General features: G+C 41.2%; 1 protein-coding gene across 1 annotated transcript in view; it reads left to right on the plus strand.

The window, feature by feature from the left end:
• Window positions 1-22,802, plus strand: part of CNTNAP2 (contactin associated protein 2) — a 1,161,641-nt gene that overhangs the window by 1,029,188 nt on the left and 109,651 nt on the right. Inside the window, exon 16 of the mRNA XM_074575643.1 lies at window positions 16,149-16,319. Coding sequence (XP_074431744.1) covers window positions 16,149-16,319 — 171 coding nt within the window. The remainder of the gene's footprint in view (window positions 1-16,148; window positions 16,320-22,802) is intronic.

The following is a 22,802-nucleotide window of genomic DNA, read 5'->3' on the forward strand; positions in this document are numbered from 1 at the left end:
TGGCCTTCAAGCCAGAGTCTGCGTAAAATTCACCAGCAATCTTCAATGATCAAAGTAATTCATTAAATTTATTTATATTTATATTGGAAAGAAATGTCATAACAAGTAAGGCGAAGCGATGGGTATCTTGGTCCTCACAAGATAATTACACTCATGCAGGGTTACAAAACGCTGGAGAAACATTTACTTTTTAACACATAGTGAAGTATTTGTCATCTTTGCTTTTTAAGTGTTGATATGTCTTTTATGTACGCGCGTATATATTTTTATCCATAAATGATGTTGCCGCATTGCTGTGTTGCTATTTAAGCAGGCAGAACAATGTTAAGAATTGTGTTGTCTATTTTTGATATGTTTTGACACTCATTAAATGACTTCACACAACAGCAATGCAAGAAGTAAATTTATGGAAAATTATCGTCAACACTTGTATCACAGTAGTGTGTTCAAAATCCAGCCAAGAGAGGGACAAGTTTAGTACTCTGCTTCAAGAAACACAGCGGCCTCTTGCAGCCTAAAATTGTAAATGCAGTTCACTGTGTATGTTGACAGTCCTACAAGATCAAGATTCAAAAAGATCTTATAAAGGAAAAGAGAGGAGAGATATTTTCTTTGCCTCAGCGATCTTGGACTCTGAAGCCATAAGCCATAAACAACTTGTCCAGGGTCTACAGAGGGATCTGGATAGGCTGGATCCATGGGCTGAGGCCAGTTGCGTGAGATTCAGCAAGGCCAGGTGCTGGTTCCTGCACTTGTGTCACAACAACCCTATTCCCCCTATGGGCTTGGGGAACAGTGACTGGAAAGCTGCCCAGCAGAAAAGGACCTGGGGGTGTTGGTCAACAGCTGGTTGAATAGGAGCTGTCAGTGTGCCCAGGTGGCCAAGAAGGCCAACAGCATCCTGGCTTGTATCAGGACTAGCATGGTGAGCAGGACCACGGAAGTGATTGTCCCATTGTACTCAGCACCAGTGAGGCTGCACCTCAAATACTGTGTTCAGTTTTGGGCCCCTCGCTACAGGAGGGACATTGACGTTATGGAGTGTGTCCAGAGAACAGAAACAAAGCTGGTAAAGGGTCTAGAGAACAAGCTTTATGACGAGCAGCTAAGGGAACTGGAATTGTTTAGTCTGGAGAAAAGGAGGATGAGGGGATACCTTATCATCCCTACAACTACCTGAAAGGAGGTTGTAGAGAGGTGGGTGTTAGTCTCTTCTCCCAAGTAACAGGCGATAGGACAAGAGGAAATGGCCTCACGTTGCGCCAGGGGAGGTTTAGGGAAATTAGGAAAAATTTCTTCACCGAAAGGGTTATCAAACATTGGAACAGGCTGCCGGAGGAGGTGGTTGAATCACCATCCATCCCTGGAGGTATCTAAGTCAGGTAGACGTGGTGCTTAGGGACATGGCTTAGTGGTGGTTTTGGCAGTGGTATGTTGATGTTTAGACTTGATGATCTTAAAGGTCCCTTCCAACCTAGACGATTCTATGTATGATAAGAGTGTCATAGCCAAGAAATTTCATTTAGAATGACTGATATGTGGCACAGTACCTTTACTCCAAGTCATCCTTTAAAAATGTTCATTGCAAGGGATTCCTTTTTTGTTCTGGAAATCTAGTTTTTTTCCCACTTTGTGCATGCTTTGTAAAATGTCTTGAGGCAGTTTTCTGTGCAATCTTTTGTTGTTAAATGCCTGCTGAAACATTCCTTTACTTACATTCCTTTGACTGTTTCATAGAGTTCCTTTGACTGTTTCATTTTAACATTTAGCATGTGAAAACCTAAGGAAGGAAGGAAAGGAAGGGAAGGAAGGAAAGGAAGGGAAGGGAAGGAAGGGAGGAAGGGAAGAAGGGAGGGAGGGAGGGAGGGAGGGAGGGAGGGAGGAAGGAAGGAAGGAAGGAAGGAAGGAAGGAAGGAAGGAAGGAAGGAAGGAAGGAAGGAAGGAAGGAGGAAATGGAAGGCAGGGAAAGAAACATCTTTGTTCCTTTTTGAGAGATTTTTTTAACAGTTCGTTTTCTCTTTCATTGCGTATTATTTTGGCTGAGATGGAAAAGATTTTGGAAGTAACTGTTAAGTAAATGCTCTAAGATTTGTGTAAATTGAGTGTAATGCCGTGAACAGTAGAGCCATGCTGGAATGATACGAAAGAGGTCAGACTCAGATCTTCTGTAGATGTAGTGTTTTGCTTTCACAAACCATTTCACCTCCGAAATAGTAATTTCATTTCAATTTTTGAAGGAGACTTACTTTAGTGCCATTTTCATTCAAGCCTGAACCAGATTTTTTTTAATTTTTTTTTTTCCTGATAATTGTTCATACTTTCACAGCATAGTTCACAGAATAGTTGAGGTTGGAAGGGGTCTCTAGAGAAGTGAAACCTTTAACACAGGTTGGTTGCTACCAGATTATTTTTTTTAATGCTAAAGCTAATAATTTTCTATTGGGGGCGCTATGTGTAAGTCTTTCTTATACGTCTGTAAACACCGATTGGTTTAATCCTCATTAAATTCATAAGGGCATTTTTAACATATATATACATTTAAGATTCTTAGTCCCAGTGCTGCTGCCACTCAAGTCCTTAAGAATTTTATGACTAGCTGCAACAGGCGTGCAATAGATCCCTTCTTCTCTCTCCATACGATGAGCTATTTAGTCTAAAAAATTTTAGCTACGGTTCTGGTTTGGATTTGCTATTACACTACATATATTTGCGTGCGACACCTATTCATGATATTTGGTATTTGAAGACTGACTAGCCAATGACTGCTCAGAGTGACAGCTGCAATTCTACAGTGAGCTCACCTGAGTAACTTTGCCCATGTAACTTTACCCTCTGATAACAATATTAACAATGGTACTAACGGTAATGTTAAGGCTAAAAAATGTGTATAAAGGGAGTATAGCCAGGCACAAGGCTCTAGGGGACCACTTAATAAAGGAAACTTTTCTTTTTAAAGTGAAATTTTGTAAGTACTCTTTCTTTGCGTTCTTGGATTTAGAGCACTGCTGAGAGAGTGTAAGATCGAGTAAGATCACAGCAAGACCTTTGAGCACAGTGATAGTGAGTTATTTTAAAGGTAACAAACAGACAGCGAATGGAAGAAAGACTCAAATGCAGCCACATCTGAAGTGAGAAGTTTCTCTGCCATATTCGACATAGAAATTAATAATTTTCAAAGACCCTCTTCCAAAGTCTGATATTAATGACTGAAGGGGAAAAAGCTAGGTCAGCATAGGCATATCAAGGAGTGTGTCCAGGGCCACAGCACATAATACAGCAGATATTCTAGCCAAACCTAGTTTATGGGGTGGAACAGTACCATAATGTAGACTCCAGTGGTTCTTCTCAAGTTCCTAGAGCAGTCTAGGACTGGGAGGCCACAGAGGTGTTTTTAAACCCTTGGCTGTTTGGATTAGCACAGGTTGTCCATCTGTAGAATTCAGATTCTCCACAAATGCTCTTAATTGATGGACTAGATAGGATAAATAGCAACCATCAGTAAAAACCGCATGCCTAGAAAATATATTGTAGGAAGTTCAACCTGGAATAATGTTACAGCGACATAAAACTGAAGTGGCAACATGAGAATGAAGATTATAGTTTTACTCCTTAACTGTAAGTTTGATGTACATCTTAAGTGTTTCTTAATTTTAGAGGAAATGGGATTCGGACATGAACAAAGGAGTTATTGAAAGTATATTTCTATGGATAAGCAGTAGAACTGCATAACTTTGTACTAGCGCACCTGATGAATTAAATCAATACTTCAAGCAAATGGTTTTAGCCATAGGTCTTTTCATCAAAGCTCAGAGGACTATGATTCATCAAAGGGCCTAGTCATATCTTTTGAGTTAAATATTCTCAGTTTTAGTTAAGAAGGCTCTGAAATCCATCCAGTAATAGAAGATCAAGCAAAATAATTTGATGATCTCTGTGAATAACAGGTAATTCTGGAATCAATGACATGAAGAATAGTTAATGTGCTACATCAAGGCTAAATTGCATCTTACATTTTAATTCTGAAGAATATTTTCAATTGTGTAAGTGGAGCTCCTCAAGGAGAACACAAATCAGATGGCCAAAGAGCCAGGACACTGAGATCAGATCCATAGCCAAACACTGGTGACTTTGAAGCCACACATAGGAACAGAAATGTCACCCCAAGCAGAGAAACGTCCCTCCAGAAATAAGAAAATGTAGAGGGGAAGAGCTGCGTAAAGATTACCCAGCACATCCTTCTTATAAAAAGTCATGCCAGGGATAGCAAATGGGAATGGCAGAAGTAGAAATGGTTACTGGATCATGTTGTCCACATGGTGTTGGGTCAGTGCAATGGCTCTGTGCCTTTACTGAACTCCAGAGCTGCATCTCATTGTTCACATACCTAGCCAAGGACCTGGAGAGCAGAAAGGAGGGGTCTGAGAACTACGCTTTACTGCAGCTCACCTCCACCACACAGGGAATAAATTTAGTACCACAGAGGAACTGAGCTGTTAAGAAAGGTCATTGTTTTCTTCCATTATTGTCCTTGTGTCTTTGCCTTACAACTTGCACAGTCACGTGCTGAGCATGTGGTGGTTATACAGTATTAAGCTATTACAGTTGATTCGCACAGCTGTAAACACCCACCAATATCTACAAGGCAACAGAGAATCAGATTCTCAGAGTTAGCAACATGGTTTGTGGACAACAGCAGGTTCCTGTATTTAATGTTTACCATTCTGGCATCATGGCAGGGTTCCTATGCACTGCCTTGACCACGGCACAGAGGTGATCAAGCTGATGTTTGCAGGTCAGTTATTGTTTAAAAAAATTCCCTTGAAAGGAGACCAGTTTACATGCATCATTAAAGCTCCATCAGCACATTACACAGCTCCAGGTTGTAAACCATGCCAGATCAGGACCTTTCATTCTTTAGATGGATGAAAGTAATGATGCCAGCAGTGACAGGGTATGCATCGTGATTAGACATTTTAACAGGAGGCAAGACTTTTGAAAAATTAACTTCCAAAGATGATTGCAAGTAACACAGCAGGTGCTGGAAACTTTTCTGCATCACTGAATCTGTTTCATCGACTCCAACATTTCACTGATAAATGTGATTGCACTTTTCCCTTGCTCAGCAAATACAGTGACTGGCAGAGTAAAGCAAACTTTAGTGTCTGTGTTTATATCCATTGATCTATGTCTTGTAAGTGTTATGTCACTTGAGAATCTTTATGAAAACAGATAATTTATAATGGCAAGGAGATAAACTGCTATCCATCTTACTGCAATCTTAATGTAAGCTGGCTTACGTCCTTCATTACTGGCCATAGTATTCAAGTTGATCCCAGAGAACAGGGCAGAGACCCTTTCATTTCTAAATAAGCAATTTAAGGCTAGCCTGTATTTGTAATTCCTGAAAGACAGTTACCTTTTCCTCAGTATCTTGTCCTGCATAAAGGAGCTTGGGGCTTTAGACCTTGGGTCTGTATGAAAAGGGGACAAATTCTGTAATGAAATCAACTGTTGTTACAGCAGTGGCAGGCGTGCAGAACTTTTGGCATTTGTAGTAAAAGAAGAGGTGGCGACCAAATAACCTTCCCACAACCAGAGGAGTCAAGAGCATCAGTGGAAGACCACCACCCAAATGCACAGAGACAGTTAATCTTTTTCAGGATCTCACTTTCAGAAAAATGCATACAATGAATTCCCGGAAGAGAAGCTTCAAGGAATTTGAGTTTGAAGAGTAGTGTAGAAATCAAAGAGGTTAAAAACCATAAGCACAGTTTCTCACTTCAAATGTACATTCTTGTTTGTCTGCACCTGAACGTATTGACCTTGTCCTAGCTTTGAAACTCTAGACCCCAGCAAGCCTCCTGCAGATCCTCACAGAGGTAAACTCTCAGCCCAATTCTGCCGGATTCCCTCCATCTCTCAGGGTTTTTAACACTCCCGTTCTTTAGAAGGAACCAGTTTAGTTAGATCAGCCAAAATATGCTGTGACAAGCAGGTCTTGGAAATTCTTGAAGTTTGTAGGAGATAACTTGTTGTCACAGGAACTCAGTAAGCCAACTAGGAAAGATGCCTTCCTAGACTTGTGACTAGAGAAGGGCTCTTGAGGATGTGATGGTAGATGTAGATGGCTGTCTTGGCCACAGTGATCTTGAAATGGTTGAGTTTAAAATTTTCAGTGTAATGACAAAAAAGGACAGCAGAGTAGCTACCTGGACTTCAGGAGAGGAAACTTTAAACTATTCAGGGAGCTATTTGTCAGAGTACCTTGGCACTCTTCTTTTTTAAGGGCTTAGGAGTCCACAAGTGCTGGTCAGTCTTTTAGAACTCCCTTTTAGAAGCACAGGAGCAACCAATTCCTCTGTGTTGTAAGTCCAGCAAGTGAGGCAGAAGACCAGCTTGTCTAAACAGGGAACTCTTCATGGAGCTCAAAAGGAAAAACAAATTGTGTGATCTCTGGAAGTGAGGTCAGGCTTCGCAGGAAGAGGACAGAGTGGTTTGTTTCTGCAGGGAGAAGGCATGAAAGGCCAAAGCTCAGTTATAGTTATAGTTGAAACTGGTCAGTGTTGTTTCAGATAACAAGGGCTTTTAAAGTACGTAAATAGCAAGAAGAGTTCTAAAGAAAACATTGGACTGATACTTGCTAAAGATGGTCACATGACTAATAGAGATGAAGAAAAACTGAAGGCATTCAACGCATTTTTCACCTCAGTCTTTAATAACACTAATTGACCTTGAGCTGCCCATTCCCCTGCATTGGAGGACCACGAGTATGGGAACAGTGACTTTCCATTTGTGGATGCTGAAATTGTAAGCGACCAGGTGTATCAGCTGAATGTTCACAAGTCCATGAGGCCAGATGGGATTCATCCCAGAGTACCGAAGTAACTAGCAGATGCTACAGCAGGACACCTTTCAATCACATACCAAAAGTCTTGGGAGTCTGGGGAGGTCCCTGCTGACTGGAAGCTAGCCAATATTATTGCAATCTACAAAAAGGGCATGAGGAAAGACTCAGGAAACTATAGACCTGTTAGTCTAACTGCAGTTCCTGGAAAAATTATGGAGAAGATTATGCTGGGTACAATTGAAAAGCATTTAAAGAATAATGCAATCATCAGGCACAGTCAACGTGGAGGCACAAAGGAAAGTCCTGTTTAAGTAAACTGATATCCTTCTATGATAAGGTCACCTGCCTGGTGGAGGAAGGCATGGCGGTGAATGTAGTTTTACTGGATTTTAGTAAAGCTTTTGCTACTATTCCTCACAGCATCCTTCTGGAGAAGTTGTCCGACTGTGGGGTGAGCAGGTTCACAGTGCAAAGGGTGAAGAATTGTCTGAATGGCAGGGTTCAAAGGATTGTAGTGAATGGGGCTACATCTGGCTGGTGGTCAGCATCGTGGTTGTGGCCGAATTGGACAATGATGGAGATGACAGATGGTCTCCCCCCCACATCTTGTACAAGGAGAGGAGGAGGAGAGAGAAAGAGATTTATGAGTTTAGAAGGAACTAAACTACTTTAATGAAATATTAATAATAAAATAAAAAGGAAATAATGAAATAGATACAGTATATACAAAACCGTATCAAGCTCCCAGGACGATGTCACCGGCAGGCACTGGGGAAACCCCAGACTGGACTCAGTGATGGGTGGGATCTGGATTACAGATCTGGAGTCAGGAATGCTTAGGTTGGGATCAAAGGCAGATGAACAGACAGGGTCCTCCTCTGATGTTGGCCATTGAAGAAAAAGAGCTGACCCTTTGTTCCCTTGGCTTTTATATTGAGCATGAGGCAGATGGGATGGAATACCCCTGTTGATCAGTTTTTGGACACCTGTCCTGTCTGCTCCTCCCCGCATCTGGGACCTCTAAGATTTTCCATTTCTGACCCTCCAATGGGGCAAATAACAAAATTAGCTGACCTTGGTTGTTACAGCAATAAGCATAAGCAAGAGCATCTCTGCGTACCATTCCTTGGCATTAACTGTAAACATAGGTCTTACCACTCTGAAAATGAACATTTTTCTGCACAATATGCTGTTAATTTCAGAGAATTGGAAGAGGCCTAGCTAAGAAGTAAAATTACTGAACAGAAAGTTGGTTCTGTTTTACCTCAAACCAGGACAACCGGTAACCAGCACTGTTCCTCAGCGTTCAGTTCTAGGGCCAGTTCTGTTCAATCTTTCCATCAGCAATCTAGATGCAGGAGTTGAATGCATCATTAGCAAGTTTGCTGGTGATACCAAACTGGGAGGTGCTGTTGGAGGGACAAGAGGGAAATTTAACAAGTCAAAATGCCCTATGTGAACCTAGGATGAAGTAATGCCAGGCACAAGTCTAACCTGGGAGAGGAGTGGATGGAGAGCAGCCCTGCAAAAGGGGTTTGGGGGTGCTGGTTGACAGGAGGCTCAACAGGAGTCAGCAGTGTGCTCTGGCAGCCAAGAGGGCAAACCCCATCCTGGGGGGCATCAAACACAGCATAACCAGCCAGTCCAGAGAGGTCATTATCCCACTGTATTCAGCGTTGGTGTGGACTCCTCTTGAGTACTGTCTGTGGTTCTGTGACCCACCATTTAAGAAGGATGTAAAGGTCCTTCAATGTGTCCAGAGGAGGGCAAAAAATCTGGTGAAAGATCTGGAAGACATGTCCTATGAGGAGCAGCTGAGAACTTTGTGCTTGTCTAGTTTGGAGAGGAGGAGGCTGAGGGGTGACCTCATTGCTCTCTCCAGCTTCCTGAGGAGGGGAAGTGGAGAGGAAGGTGTTGATCTCTTCTGCCTGGCATCCAGTGCCAGGATGTGTGGGAATAGCTCAAAGCTGCGTCCATCAAAGGAGGTTTGGACTTGACATGAGGAAACATTTCTTTACCGATAGGGTGGTGAAATATTGGATCAGGCTTCCTAGAGAAGTGGTTGATGCCCCAAGCCTGTCAGTGGTTAAGTGGCATTTGGACAATGCCCTTAATGCCGTGCTTTAAGTTTTGGTCAGTCCTGAATTGGCCAGGCAGTTGGACTCAGTGATCATTGGAGGTCCCTTCCAACTGAATTAGTTCTGTTCTATTCTATTCTATTCTATTCTATTCTATTCTATTCTATTCTATTCTATTCTATTCTATTCTATTCTAAATGCACTCTGTTACCGACTACAGTTGAGGTAATTGTAGATAAAATATTTTTTTTCCTAAAACCTAGCATTTATCGTTTAAAATCTGAATTTTCTTTCATGTGACAATCACCACAGCAGAGCTAACTTTTCTGTTTTGCTAACTCTGCACTCATCTTTGGATGTGTTGATATTCTCTGCAGGTTTTGTTCTGGACTCACAGCCATTTGTTACTTTGTTGAAAGATACAGAGCTAGTTTTATCTTGAAATTTGAAATCTAACCTGTATTTTTATTTAGCCTGAAAGGGTGTAATTCAGTTTGCCATTAAGCAGTGTTAATACACTCTTCATCTGTTGACTTGGGGATTATCTTCCTTGTGTGTTGTCAAAGGAATTTTCTGCTATTAAGCCAGCACCTTGTGTAGCAATTCCATTTAGTTTATTTTTCTTGATTCATGTTTGCATTAAGTAAATCAGGACACTACCACCTTAATTTTAAATTAAGTAGTGATTTACGTGCTTCTTTTCAAAGCGTGTTCTGCCACGGTATTGTTAAATTGTAAAAGCGTAGGCCAAGAAATACAATACTGCCATTTCTAGTTACAGTCTGTGGATGTTGTACTGGGGATCAAGGCCACAGGCGTGCCAGGCTTGCACTGTTTTGACCCCTGCCCCAAGCTTTGTTTTGCTTGGTTTGGCTGAAACACCATTGTTTTTCTAATGACAGGGGGACTATGCCTAATTGGTTTTACTTTTACTTATCTCATGGCATAATCACTTTTTTATATAGATACTAGGAAGAAGTAGTTACTTTGTGCAGAATGAGATATTGGTGACTAACATAATGATGCAATGCAGAAGAATACACACCTGGTGTGATGGCAGCAGCCTTGAAAAGCAGGAACATGGGATGCAGGTCAGAGCAGTACAGGCACGGGATGGTACAAGATTGGGCCCTGACTGATACAGGGAACTCCAGGGCTATAAACAACTCACCAACGATCAAATAAATTCAGGAATGGAGCTGGGCAAAACTGATATCAGGGGTACCAAAGACATCAAAGAATATATGTAAAACTTACCATATATAGTAAATTATGTATACATTAAGTGTAGTAAATGTAGTATAGTAAAACATACAGTCATTGTGGCACGGAGTTGCAGACCAGTGAAGAGCAAAGGTGTAAATGCATGTTAGCACAACCAAAAATGACACCAAGCAGATCCTTCAAGTGAGGAAGAAGCAGCCACCAGCATTGTAGTCTTGTAGTCCTCCCGTCAAAGGACTTAGGATGCTGACGGCTTGCCATTCTCTTCCCCCAACACACGCACCTCCTGCTCAGACTGAAGCCATGCTCTCAGCCCCACTCAGGTGAGCGCCGTTGACAGAACAGAGCTTGCCTTGCTCTGAGGTTGCAGTTACACCTTTTGGAATAAGGCACAACTCAGTGTGAGAAACGCTGCCAGTTTTCTTTGACTTCTGTTTCCTGAATAACTTGTGACATTCTTTCTTGATTGGAATATCTTTCCTCCTTCCCTCCCCTTGTTTCACTGACAATGAGGTTTATAAAGTCCAACAGCAAATTTGGATTTCCTTAAGGTCAGTTCCACTCATGATGCAGGTCTGAACACTTGAATCAAAGCTGTGATTGTTGCTGTACTGATACCCAAACTGCTCTGAGTGTGCACACGTAGACTCCTCTATCCCAGAATGGAAAAAGAAGAAAGGAAAAGAAAAAAACTTGATTTGTTGAGCATAATTGTATGGATATTCTCAGTCCGTTACTTTGTGGCACAGAACAGTTTTCCATTCACACATCCATCTTCTCTGAAATAGGAGACTATTCTTACATTTTATTCACATAATGGTTTTGATAGAAAATCTGTTTTGCTGCAGATGAGGGCCCTGGAGGTTTTTGGTCTATTGTAATACATGAGATCTGCCTGACATTGCAGCATTCGTTCTCTAGTGCTATTGCCTAGCAGGGCTAAAAGCACTGACGTCTTTTACAGTTCTGCTATTGCCATTATCCATTTCAATGGGGTTTAAATGTAAAAGTGAAATTGATGGTGTTAAAGCATGAATTTCAATCACGCTAAAAAAGAAGATATTGATGGGAGCTAGCAAAGGAGTTCTGGACAAAAATATTGAAGGGAGAAGCTGAAAGGCTCATTGCTATAAACCTGGTGCCTCTGTGTTATCAAGTTACAGAGCTACCACACATAAAAAGATGTCAGTCCACGTTGCATAACTCGGGATGAGGTGAATTTGTCCTTGTCAGTATTATGGCAACCATCTCCTTCCTCCTCCCTGAGGTGGGACTTCATGGGGAGAAGTCTTCAAGTCTTTATTCAGTTTTTTATCTGAGATTTAAGGTGTCCTTTCTCATTAATCTTTGTAGTCTGGGTGATTTCTTGTGCCTACAGACTATCATGCTTCTTGTAAAAATCATACCTTTGTAATTATAGTGCAGCGTTCTGTCTAAGACGGAGTCTTTGTGGAACAGTAGCAAGAGACACTTTGTACCATACAAATTATAAAGAACACAGTAAGTCAGGGTTAGCAAAACTAATGAGAAAGAAGAGGTAAGGCTGTTCTGCAGGAGCTTAATGAGTTGGATATTAATTTCCACAGCAGATAACCAGAGCTGTGAGCAACCTTGACACAAATTGAAAACAGAATCATGAAGTGTTACGTGGTCCGCTAAAGCACCTCTGGCACAGCTATTCCTCTGACCCCTGCTTGGGTGCAGGCAAACATCCATGGCAGACTTTCCGCTGGGGCTGTGGTCAGCTCTTCCCTTGCCTGCCTCTGTGTCCTGAGGTTTAATGCCATCACCGAGGAACATGAGGCTGTGAGAAACAGCCATGTTTTGGGGATCTCCACATTTATCTTGGGTTGCAAGCAACTGGAAAGGCTTGCCTGGTGTCTTGATTTATTTGTATTTGTGCTTCCATGACAGCAACATGCTCTGTACCTGTTTAATTGGTTTAAATCAAATTGAAACGCTAAGCAAGCTTAAAACAACAGAGCTGTACAACAGAGCTGTGGTCTTGATTACAGAATTATAGATGAGGTTACAAAGAAGAAAATAAAATTACAGTGTTATATTTCAGACTGTACTCTACAATAAAAGTCCTCCTTAGATTTTATGGTATTTTAGCTATCTGGAGGGAGAAAGGGCAAAGAAAGGAATGGTGTGTCTCTGAGCACCTCTTTCTTCCAGTCTTCAAAACAGAAGCCCTTCTGCCTTCCCCATCTTAATGTTTCCAAGCCTACTGCACCCCTGAAAAATACTGTCCCTCCTAGCTTGAGTGAATTTCTTACAAAGCAGAGCATTTCTTGCAAGACTTTCTCAGTCGTGTCCCATAAGCATACCGTATTGTAAGGTCCAGTCACTCCTAGGCAATAATCATGACACAATAATTATTAACAGGATGGGTTACAAACTTAGCATTTAGAGCGTTCTTTCTAAATAAACTCCCTTTCCCACCTCCCGTTAGTTTGGTATCCCTGCTGCCGTAACATCTACCCTGTGGTGTAAGTCCCAGTTCCAGTTTCCTCCATCTACTGCTTGCTTAGCCTGAAATGGGAGAACAATGCCAGTAGGATCAATATGTTCAAACCAGTTTGAGGAAAGGAATGTGACAATGTGCCAAAGAAATTTTGAGGCATAGTGACTGACAAAGGTTCCTAGCAAGTGACAAAAATAATGTGTGTAAAGTGGATTTTTATTCAAGATTTCCTTAGGCAGCCCCTTTCTTATCAAAAGATACCATTTTATGATAAAAATCATTACGTATGTTTAGCAAAACATTTCCATTGTAGTCTTAATAAAATGTCTTTTTCCCCTGAAAGAGTTTTGCAACGAATGTATACTGATGTGCAAAAACATGATTTTATCTTTATAGGAATTTGTTATGAATAGCCTTTGAAAACGTCTCTCTCAAGCTGCAGGTTTTCCAATTCGATCTGCACTGTTTGTGTTTATCCTCTCACCAGCAGCAAGGCTTTCTGTGGAGCCAAATCACAGTGTTTCAAATGGAATGTAAAATCCTTAGTGATGGACCTCTTCCGTAGACTAGACGTAGCACTAAATAAAAATTGATTGATTTTGTTTCAACAAAATGGTGACGTGCATTTCAATATGAACCCATCAGCCTCTTTGGCCCTGTAGTTGAACCTGTAAGTTTACTGTGGTAATGGTTTGAAATCTTAGGCATATGGCTGGACCCTGTTGGATAAACCCGCAACCAATACCAGTCCTAAAAACCCTGAAATCTATATTTTACTTCAAAAACGAAGAAAGTGAAATCTTCTCCTCTGACTATACAAAGGAATGGTCACATACAACTGAAAATTAATTCCCTGTAAAGGCAAACCTGCACTTCGGTTGTGCACTGTCATGGTTAAGGAATTAATCCAGAGTGTCCCAGCATTGCAGACTGATTCTATGTTAAATTGCATTTAATGCTTTCAGGTTTGCAAAATAATGAAAAGGATATAAATAAAATATTACAAAATACATAGCCGTTTCGTGTAGCAGCTCCTACTCATTTACTTAATTGCAGTAGCAATGATAATAATGTAATATACTGCAGTGGAGGTCACAGTTAAGGGACGGGGGTCTCATCGCGCCAGGACTTGACAAAGTAAAACAGAAATATGATCCTTCCAACAAAGCTGTTGTCAATGCCTCAGTGGAAGTGATTAGCGAGGACAGGCATCTTAACTTGTAGCTCTTGAGGTGTGTGAGGCTCACAGAACGTGTAAGCATGGTGTGAACGCAGGACTGGCGTGCAGTGTCTGGTGGCTGGATGGTGCTGTCAGGAAGGCTGGTCCGTAACCTGCATCCCCGGCCAGAGGAGGAAGCCAGAGGAGCAGAGCCCATGGCAGCCACACGGTTTGGCTGGACGGTGACACAGCTGCACACTCGCCTTGGTCTCATCTGGGGTAGTGGGGTGGCTGGGGAGCCTTTCTCGCTGAGGAGATATTTGTCTGCATTAGTACTTGAATTTTGTAGTAGGTTCCCTGTAGCTTTCGCAGCTCTTTTCCTTGTCGTGTGTTCTTTGTGTTTCAGGTTTATAACTTGGATAATATTCAGAAAATGTAAAGCTAGGGGACTAAAATACTTACTTAAATTGTAAAGACATGCGAGCATTTCTACAAGGTTATTCAGGGTAGCTTAATTAGCTTCTTAACAAGCCTTGCGTTAATATATTCTTGACTTTTTTTCTAACTCGTGCTTATTTCGTGTGAGTTTATTCAGCAAGTGGAATAAAACCTGTTTTGAGAGTCTGACAGCATCTAGCATATCTGTAGCTCCCAGGAGAAGGAAACGTAGATGTCCAGGTATATCTGCAAGAGGGAAAGCATATATGGTAGTCGATCTGGATCCTGTACTAACAGACTATTGACAAAGCACTCGTGCACCTAGACCATAAGCAACCCTGATATTGAGGGAGCACTCTGAAAAGTGAGAGATGGTTAGGGACCTGAGACCACGAATGAAAATAAAATTCTAGACCTTTTTATCTGTGCTGCTTTATCACTAGGTATGTTTTCCGAGAAAGACCTTGCAATTAATTAGCAGCCCTTACTTGCCCAAGCTTGTTTATGATATGAAGATTATTGACATTTCTATAGAAATCATTAATAATATTCAGTCTGAAAATTACCCGTTTGCCTAAATAGGGTACATAGAAAAACATGTTGAAAACCAGCTGACCTAGTCTAACTGGTTAATTCACAAAGCTATTTATCTGTGTGATGAATGCCCATTTCATCCCCTTTTCACTGCTCACACGTGCATGTACACACATACGCACAAAATCTCAGTTACCACGTTCCTCCTGGGATGCATTAAAGGAAATGGAAAGCTGCTTCTTTTTCCAAAGCCTCTAATTCTGCATTCTTGAGAGAGGCAGAATTAAATGGAGGTGATGGGATAGAAATATGGAAGTCAATAGTATGCATGTATTTAAACCTAAAGCCTTCTTCTGCTAATTCAGATGTTCAATTTAAATTTGAATAGAGATTAATAAAATTACACAAATTATAACACTTTGGACTTGGGTGTGGGCCAGTGGTGTTATATATAAGCAGTGTTGAGCTTCTGGAGCTTCAGCACGCTCATTCATATTCATCCAGTGCTAACCAGAGAAATAATAGCATTATCACCTAGTTCAGTAATCAAATAATGGAAAAATGATCTCTGGGAGTTTTGACTGGAATGGAAAGTAGTTTCCTATTGTGTTTATTAGCTGGAATACTAAGGACTCAGCTGTGGTGAGTTAATGAGTGGTATTTTATTAAATTTCTGAACCTAGCTACATAAGCATCCTGATGAAACTAGCTCTTTCAGTCTCTCATTGGCTTGCCATATCTCCTGTATCTTACAAATTTTTTGTCTTTGCAATGTAATGCTACCTTGCACAGAATGTTGACTGGCATGCTAGCTAAAGTACTGTTACAGTTCTTCAATATTTAATAATATTATGATATTTCTCCAGTGGAAAAGTTTTAGGGAACTATTAGGGGCATATGTTAACTGGGTCTGTATCGCTTAGCTTCATTTATAGGATTTTTCCTGTGATATATATTAATAGAGTTCTAATAGACATGGCTACATTTTCAGAATAAATGGGCGTAGTTATGTAGAGTAAATTTGAAGACAGATAAGTTACACATGAGGCAATGTATGAAAGCGAAACGTGCCTGAGGTGAGGCAGTCACCAAATTCGTATTTTGCCCATCTCCCATGAATTCAGTGTTACTACACTAAACATGTAGTAGCAACACCTTTGTGTCTGAAGGAATATGATAGATCAGGAACTTGAAAGTAAATGTACCATTAACTTGCTCTGCGTTCTGAAACCTGGCATGCTGTATCCAGAAAAACAAAAAGGAGGTAGTAGAATCAAAGTGTTTGGGCTTTTTTTTACAGTGTAGACAACACTGTAGCATATAGCGACATTAAAAGCTTCAGCCTTTCAAATATCTTCAGGGAGCACTGGAATGTCTGTCTTTCTTGTCTGTCCCATGCAGGGAACTACTGGAACGCAGCTTCTTTCGTTACTTCATCATCCTACCTTCACTTCTCCACCTTCCAAGGGGAAACCAGCGCAGACATCTCTTTCTATTTCAAAACGTCGGCCTCAGACGGGGTGTTTCTTGAGAATCTGGGGAACACTGACTTCATCAAACTGGAGCTGAAATGTGAGTATGTGCTTCCCATCACTCTTCTCGGCACCCGAAGCAGGTTCATGTCAGATGGGAGGTTTCAGGGAATGTATATCATTCAGTAAAACATGTAAGTTCACTAAATTCTGGAAAAAACTTCCAAATCAATCTGCATGACAGATTTTCAAGTTGCCCTACGTGTGAGGAGCGCTTGAAATATATTTGGATTTTTTATTGAGGGGAGAAGTACAAAGAAGGATAGAACTGGTAACATCAGTTATAACGATGACACTGACCTGACAAGAGTTTTCAAAATTGTATGCCAGATTTATTTCTTTAAAGTGTGTGTCTTCAGCTCTGTGTGCTTTTCTATTTTATCTCATGGTTGTTTTGGAAAAAGGGGAAAGAAAGAAAAAAGAGAGGCCATCCTAATCAGCACCGTAAGGAGCCAAAGAGCTGAAAACTTGCATATGAAGTTTAAAAGCCCTAAAAATCTCATTAAAATAAATCTTTATCAGCATTATCTATTAATAAAATCACTGATCTGAAAAAGAGGGCATAATGATATCAAGAGGCAAGTTAATTTTATGATTTAAACCATTTGTAGTGGCCCAGGGGCAAACTTTCCAAGGAAGGTGCCGAAATCCTCAGCTGTGCCTGAACTCTGTTTAGTGAAATTGCAGCAGTTGAATTAGGAGGAGGGGGGAGAATGTTTTATGTTTCCTTATTATCCCTCCAGCCAGTTTACCCTGCCATAAATGGGAGTGGCAACAGGCCTGCTGGGCTACCTGCAGCTGTGATTTCAGCCTCTAGCGGCACATTGCAGCAGCAGGGTTACCTGAGTGCGGCAGGCTGCCTCGCTGCACCCCAGCACCGGGAAAAGCATTTGTGCTTCCTTTTGCTGCAGGAGCGACTCACGGATGCCAAGGACCCAGCTCTAAATATTGACGCACGGAAGTCAGTGTCAAAAGTCACTAATGTTGAAAGAGATGAAGTTGTTTGCATACCCCATATAATCTGTTTTTATAGAGATTCAATGTGGTTTACACGCGCACATCTAACTTTAAAACAAGAAGCCATTTTCAACACTTCCCAAAGCCTAAACGTAGAGATTACAATGTGGAAATTCAGAAACTATCAGGAGACCCCTTTAAAACGTAACTAAATTTTCCCTCTGGATAAGTGTAAAGTGCCAGGTTCCAAGTGGGTGACAGCTTCTTTCCCTCTTCCTACAAAGAATTTAGTTGATGTTGCTTAATCCCAATTTTCTGTAATCTTCAACTGGTGGAAATCAAAATAGCTCCTATTGAGTCACAGGGAATAGTCTCATTTGTATTAACAAGGGGTACAGCCCTTCAGTAATAAAGTGGCAGCTATTTCTAATTTCACTTTGAATTAAAGTAGTACTTATAGTCAGCTGAGTTGGGAATCTGAGTTTCTTGCTCTTCTACCGTATGGAAGGTGTTCTCAGCCGCAGTTGTTACCAGATTAGCCATGCTGTTCGCTTCGCTGGAAGGTGACAATATCAGTGAATAAAGGTGACTTGACAGTGACTATAATTCTTTTGAACTCAACACAATTTAAATAAGAATCATGCTGCAGTGTCTCACTCAACAGATGCACCAGTTCAAGAAAGCATGTGGCAGTGTACCCAGAATATCATTTAAGAGGAGTTTAATTTTAAGCCTATGCTTGAGATCTACTGGCTTTGCTGTGGTGTGGCATAAGCATAAATTCAGCCTTTGCCTCATGTCCCTTCCCTGAATCTAAACCTTAGATTACAAATCCTCGATGACAGAAATTGAAATATCATCTGTAAAAACGGTCTGCGAGGTCAAACATACTATTGCTGTTTAAAGTAGTAATATACTCTTGATTAAAACTGTCCTGACTGTATTTGCTAAAAGGTACAAAGCAGTTCGTTCGATATAATTGCATCCACTCTACCCTTTCTTTCCTGGAAACTATTGCTTGAAATTTTCAGAGCGCCGGAAAACAGGCCTTTCTGTGACTTAAATCTTCTACCAGTCACAGCTCAAAGAGAGTTGAATACTGTGGGTTTAGTAACAAAGAGAAACTCCTTCTGTCTTCTGAATTACACGTTTATTTACTGAAGGTTAAATGGTGAGTGATGCATAAGCTTAGCTCTGCAGACCAGGAACTGAAAGGTTCTACAATATCTAGTATTTTAATCAGATTGCTGCACTCAGTGAACGCGTTAGGGAAACGGATCATTCAGTCAATAAAAATTCTCACCTTCAAGTCTTTGGAAGGGAGTTTGCTGTTGCGTGTTTTATTCTGAGCACAGGAGTTGTCACTAGGAATGTTCATTAAATTATTTTACTGGTGTGCTGTCTCGGAGCTTCTTAAGGTCTAATAACCGAACAGATTATTTTCTAACTCTCTAGATTTATAAGAAAAGGAGGTGGAATTTGCAGTATCTTGAAGAGTAACTTCATGTGCCTTCAGCAAAGCCCCAGATTGCCATCTCTGAGGAGAGAGGGAATACACGAAGGAAGGGAAGAATATGTTTCTCTGATTTAGGAAACAGCTTTTCCAAACAGCTGAGAAGGAAGACGGTCATGAAAAAAACAGTGATAAAATGCTACTGTGAATGTGGCTGAAGTCTTTAGTTATTCCATTTATCAAGCAGCTCCTCTGGCAGGCTCGTACTTGTCACCATTCATGGAACAGTTGGCAGAGATCTAGAATTACCTGAAGCCTCAGTTTTTACATACATCAGTAAATCTACAGAACCCCATTATTTTTATAGCTGGCTGGTCAGCTGAGAACGACTAGGATTGCTGCGTAGAAAGGAGGTAGTTGGATAAGGTATACAGTTTTCTGTAAGGCAGTGCTTCCAGAAACTATACATGTCTGGTCAAAATTTCCAGATGTTTTTTAAAGTAAAACTGGTTTTTAGAGAGAGAAAAAAAAAAAGGATGTTTTCTCTTTTACAGCTTTCCTATACAGTTTTGGGAGGATTTAACCTAAAATCCAGTCTTTCTGTAAAAACACCATTAAGAACACCATTTTTTCATTTATATGAGCCCCCCCTCCCCTCACCGTAGGCATTTTTTTCCTTCTTTAACCTTCAACTACCTTTTAGGACCCAGAGGTGTGTAACCTGCCGTCTACAAAGCCTGCCAGGGCAACAGTCTCGAGCAGTTCATTGTCAGTGCCTCTCATAAAAACAATCCACCGAAAAGTTCGAATATCGTTTTGAGGAACTGTTTGGCATCTTCTTCAGAGCCCCTTGTTTGCCCCCCACAGTGTGTACCTGAAAGTCTCTATGAAATTTAGTGTCCGCTCTCCATATAATGATACTGCGTACGTGCAGTAGAGCTGGCACTTGCTCTGAGAGGTGGTGGGGAGTTGGCTACAGCATGCAGTACTCTCTGAACTGAAGTAAGCTGCCTGGCCCATCAGATACACATATCTACCATAAGATACCCACCTACTACAGCTAACCAGTTTAGCTGGCCGTTGCCCTAATTCATCCTTTGCCTTTACCTCTATCCCTTCATTCCAGAGGTTGGGAGCAGCCCTAACATGAGTGAAACAGAGATGAAACAGCAGCTGTATGTCAGCCAACAGCAACATGGATCCTCCAGGTCTTCACCAGCAGTCCTAATGTTCTTTTTTTTTAAGCACTTCAGGATTGAATCTTGCAAAACAAAACATGCCAGGAATTTCATTTTGAATTCTTGAAGACTCGCGGCTCCCCTCCTCATTCAGTTCTTCCTTGCAGTCACTCCTCCCTGAAAACGGTAGCTTTGCATAACAGACCCTGGCTAGAGCCATTGAGGTTCAGGGAAATAGGACTCCAGGATCCTAACTTGAAACTCTGCATCAGGCAGGGGGCTACCTAAAATCTGGCTGAATGTCAACGTATCTGACTAGGGTCAAACGAGCAAAAGTACGGGTTTGTATATTTATGAGATGTGGGTTGAAGACTTTGAAGAGTTATGACTATGAAAACCCAACTACTTCATACCTGTGAGATGTTTGTCAAGTAGACCACATTTGAATTTTCTGATCAAGAGAAATCCAAGTTTTGGAAGAGATGTATTCCTGAAACAAATTTTGGAAGGGGCATATTCCCAAGAATTTGGGAAGGAGCATCTACCATCACTGTTTTGTGTCAGATTCCCAGGACTGTTGCTCTAGAAAGCCTGTTTTGAATTAAACTGTTTCCAGAAAACTCTCTGAATGATGCTGTCAGATAATTCTAATGAAAAAGGTACTCTGCTCCCTTCTGTAGTTTCTCTCATCCCAGCACTTCCAAGCAATTTACGGACACTAATGAACTGGCTCTCACTGTTATTATTCTGAAGTAAGTAAACAGCAAGTCAGTTTTTCAACAGAAAAAAGGATGAGGCTTAGAGGGATAAAGGTCAGCTTGTGTTTGATCCTGGCATGAACATGTAAGAGAGGAAGGAGCTTTCTTATTAATTTATTGTAGAAAGCTAGAAATATTTACAGACCCTACATTCAGAGATGTCACTTGGCTGATAACCCCTGCAATGCCAGCTGCCCTAAAAGTCTCCCTGAGGAGCCATCACTGAACTTGGCCTCTGTGAAAGGGATTACACGGAGTAGTTTGCTAATGAGAGTAAAGGATATGGCTTCTGGATGGGTCTACTTGCTGTGTGGGCAAGGGATACTGACAGCACTCCAATACCTAACATTTGCACTTGAAGAGAAGAGTCCTACATTGCTTCTTGTGCTCACTTTTTCGAGGCTACTTAGTTGAGACATAAGTAATTTCTCCAAAATCAGACAAGAAGCAGTGACAGACCAGGGACCGTGATTCCCATTGCTGTTTGCTTCTGCCCAGACAGCATTCGTTCCTCCAGACTGAATGCTTTAGCACATGACCGATTGATATATTTTCTTACAAAATTTAATGACTTCATCGCTTCTTTCTCCAGAGGCATCCTAAAATGGAATTCTACCATATCAATGAGTTTTTCCACATGACACTCTTTAAATTCCCATACGTTAATGTAAATGCAGCTTATATTTTCCACTGCTTTGTTTTTCTAGCTGTGTAGAGAAACTGGTGTGACCTTCATTGTTTCTTTTAATTGAGTTGTTATTTTGCTTTCCTAGCAGAAGGTCATTTTTCTGAAAAACAACCCCTTAGGAGAGCATGTTGCATTAGCCACGTGTGAAAGAATCTATAGGGCAGTGGGGAGTCTCTTCATCCCAGGGGCCAGTAAGAAGTTATCAAATTAAATGGAAAAACATTAAATTTCTTCAGGGAAATTTTTGACCCAAATGTTTTTGCAGAAGTATTTTCAAGCTCTCATCCTACTCCAGGACAATATGAAAGTTATAAACAAAAAAAAAAAATCTAGTCTGAAGAACTGCAAGCGCCGTTCTTTTAAAGATAAGATTCCTTTTCAGATGAGGTAGGTGATGCAGAAAAGCCTGATATTCAAAGAGGGCAATTTATGGCCCAGCTGAGTAGGCTGGTTCCACCTGTATCCTTGTTCCTAACTAGCAGATGGGGATGGATGCCCAGGCTGGCATGTGGGAGCAAGACAAAGGCAGCAAATAAACATCCCAGCTGGGGAAGTGGCTAAAACTGAGCAATGCAAAATCCTAGGCACAGGGCTGTGGGGAAGTTTAGGCCATCAGTAACCGCAACTGTAACTTCTGTAACTGGCTTGGACTCTGACGTGGTACAGGTTGCTGGGTACCGGTTGCTCTACTTTGGTCTGCCTCAGTGTCAGTATGGCATTCGTGACCCTGCTCTGCACAGCGCCGTACAGCATCCCCTTAGCGTTACCCTTCTCCTTTCAAGGGCGCTGGGGTGCTTTTCTCATTCCCATAAACGCCACTTTAATAGTCGTTTTATGTGTAGCGTCTTATAAATCAGTTACAGCTCACATAAAGTTCAAGGTGGGAAGTGGTTGGGATTCAAAAAGCATAGTTCTGCCTAACTGTGGTTTGTATTGCACTAAATACATGCAACACATGGCAAACCGTTGCTAGCCCTACCACCCGCTAGCTCATCTCAGGTCTTTGCCCTCTACTTTGTCTACTTTCTGTTACATGCTGAAACGGCATATGCTTTGATACCTTCTTCATGTATGCTGATCTTTTTCCTGCAGAAAGTAAATATTTACTGTACTGCACAAAATTACTGGATTCTTGGGCACATGTCAGGAACAGGCCTTATGGGTTCTTGAATTTATGTCCTTGCTGTCACAGACAACCACGATGCATAACCCATGCCTAGTTCCCTAAGTTTGTCCAAGTCTCTATTGAAAATAGTTTGAATTTTTGCGAGCTGGACAACGGTTTCAGACTTTGACACCTTTGTTGTTTAGAAATCTTCTAATTCCTAACAGTTTTATTTGCATCTTTGGTTTATAACCATTCATTCCTGTTTCAGTATTGCTCCTTGGCTGAACTAATTATTTTTCCCTTCCTAGCATTTACTCTCCCCTTGTGTATTTATGGAACAATCATATCTTCTCTCAGCTTTTAATTGCTATGTTAAGCAAG

This window comes from Larus michahellis, chromosome 2, assembly GCF_964199755.1.
Source record: "Larus michahellis chromosome 2, bLarMic1.1, whole genome shotgun sequence".
Classification (NCBI taxonomy): domain Eukaryota; kingdom Metazoa; phylum Chordata; class Aves; order Charadriiformes; family Laridae; genus Larus; species Larus michahellis.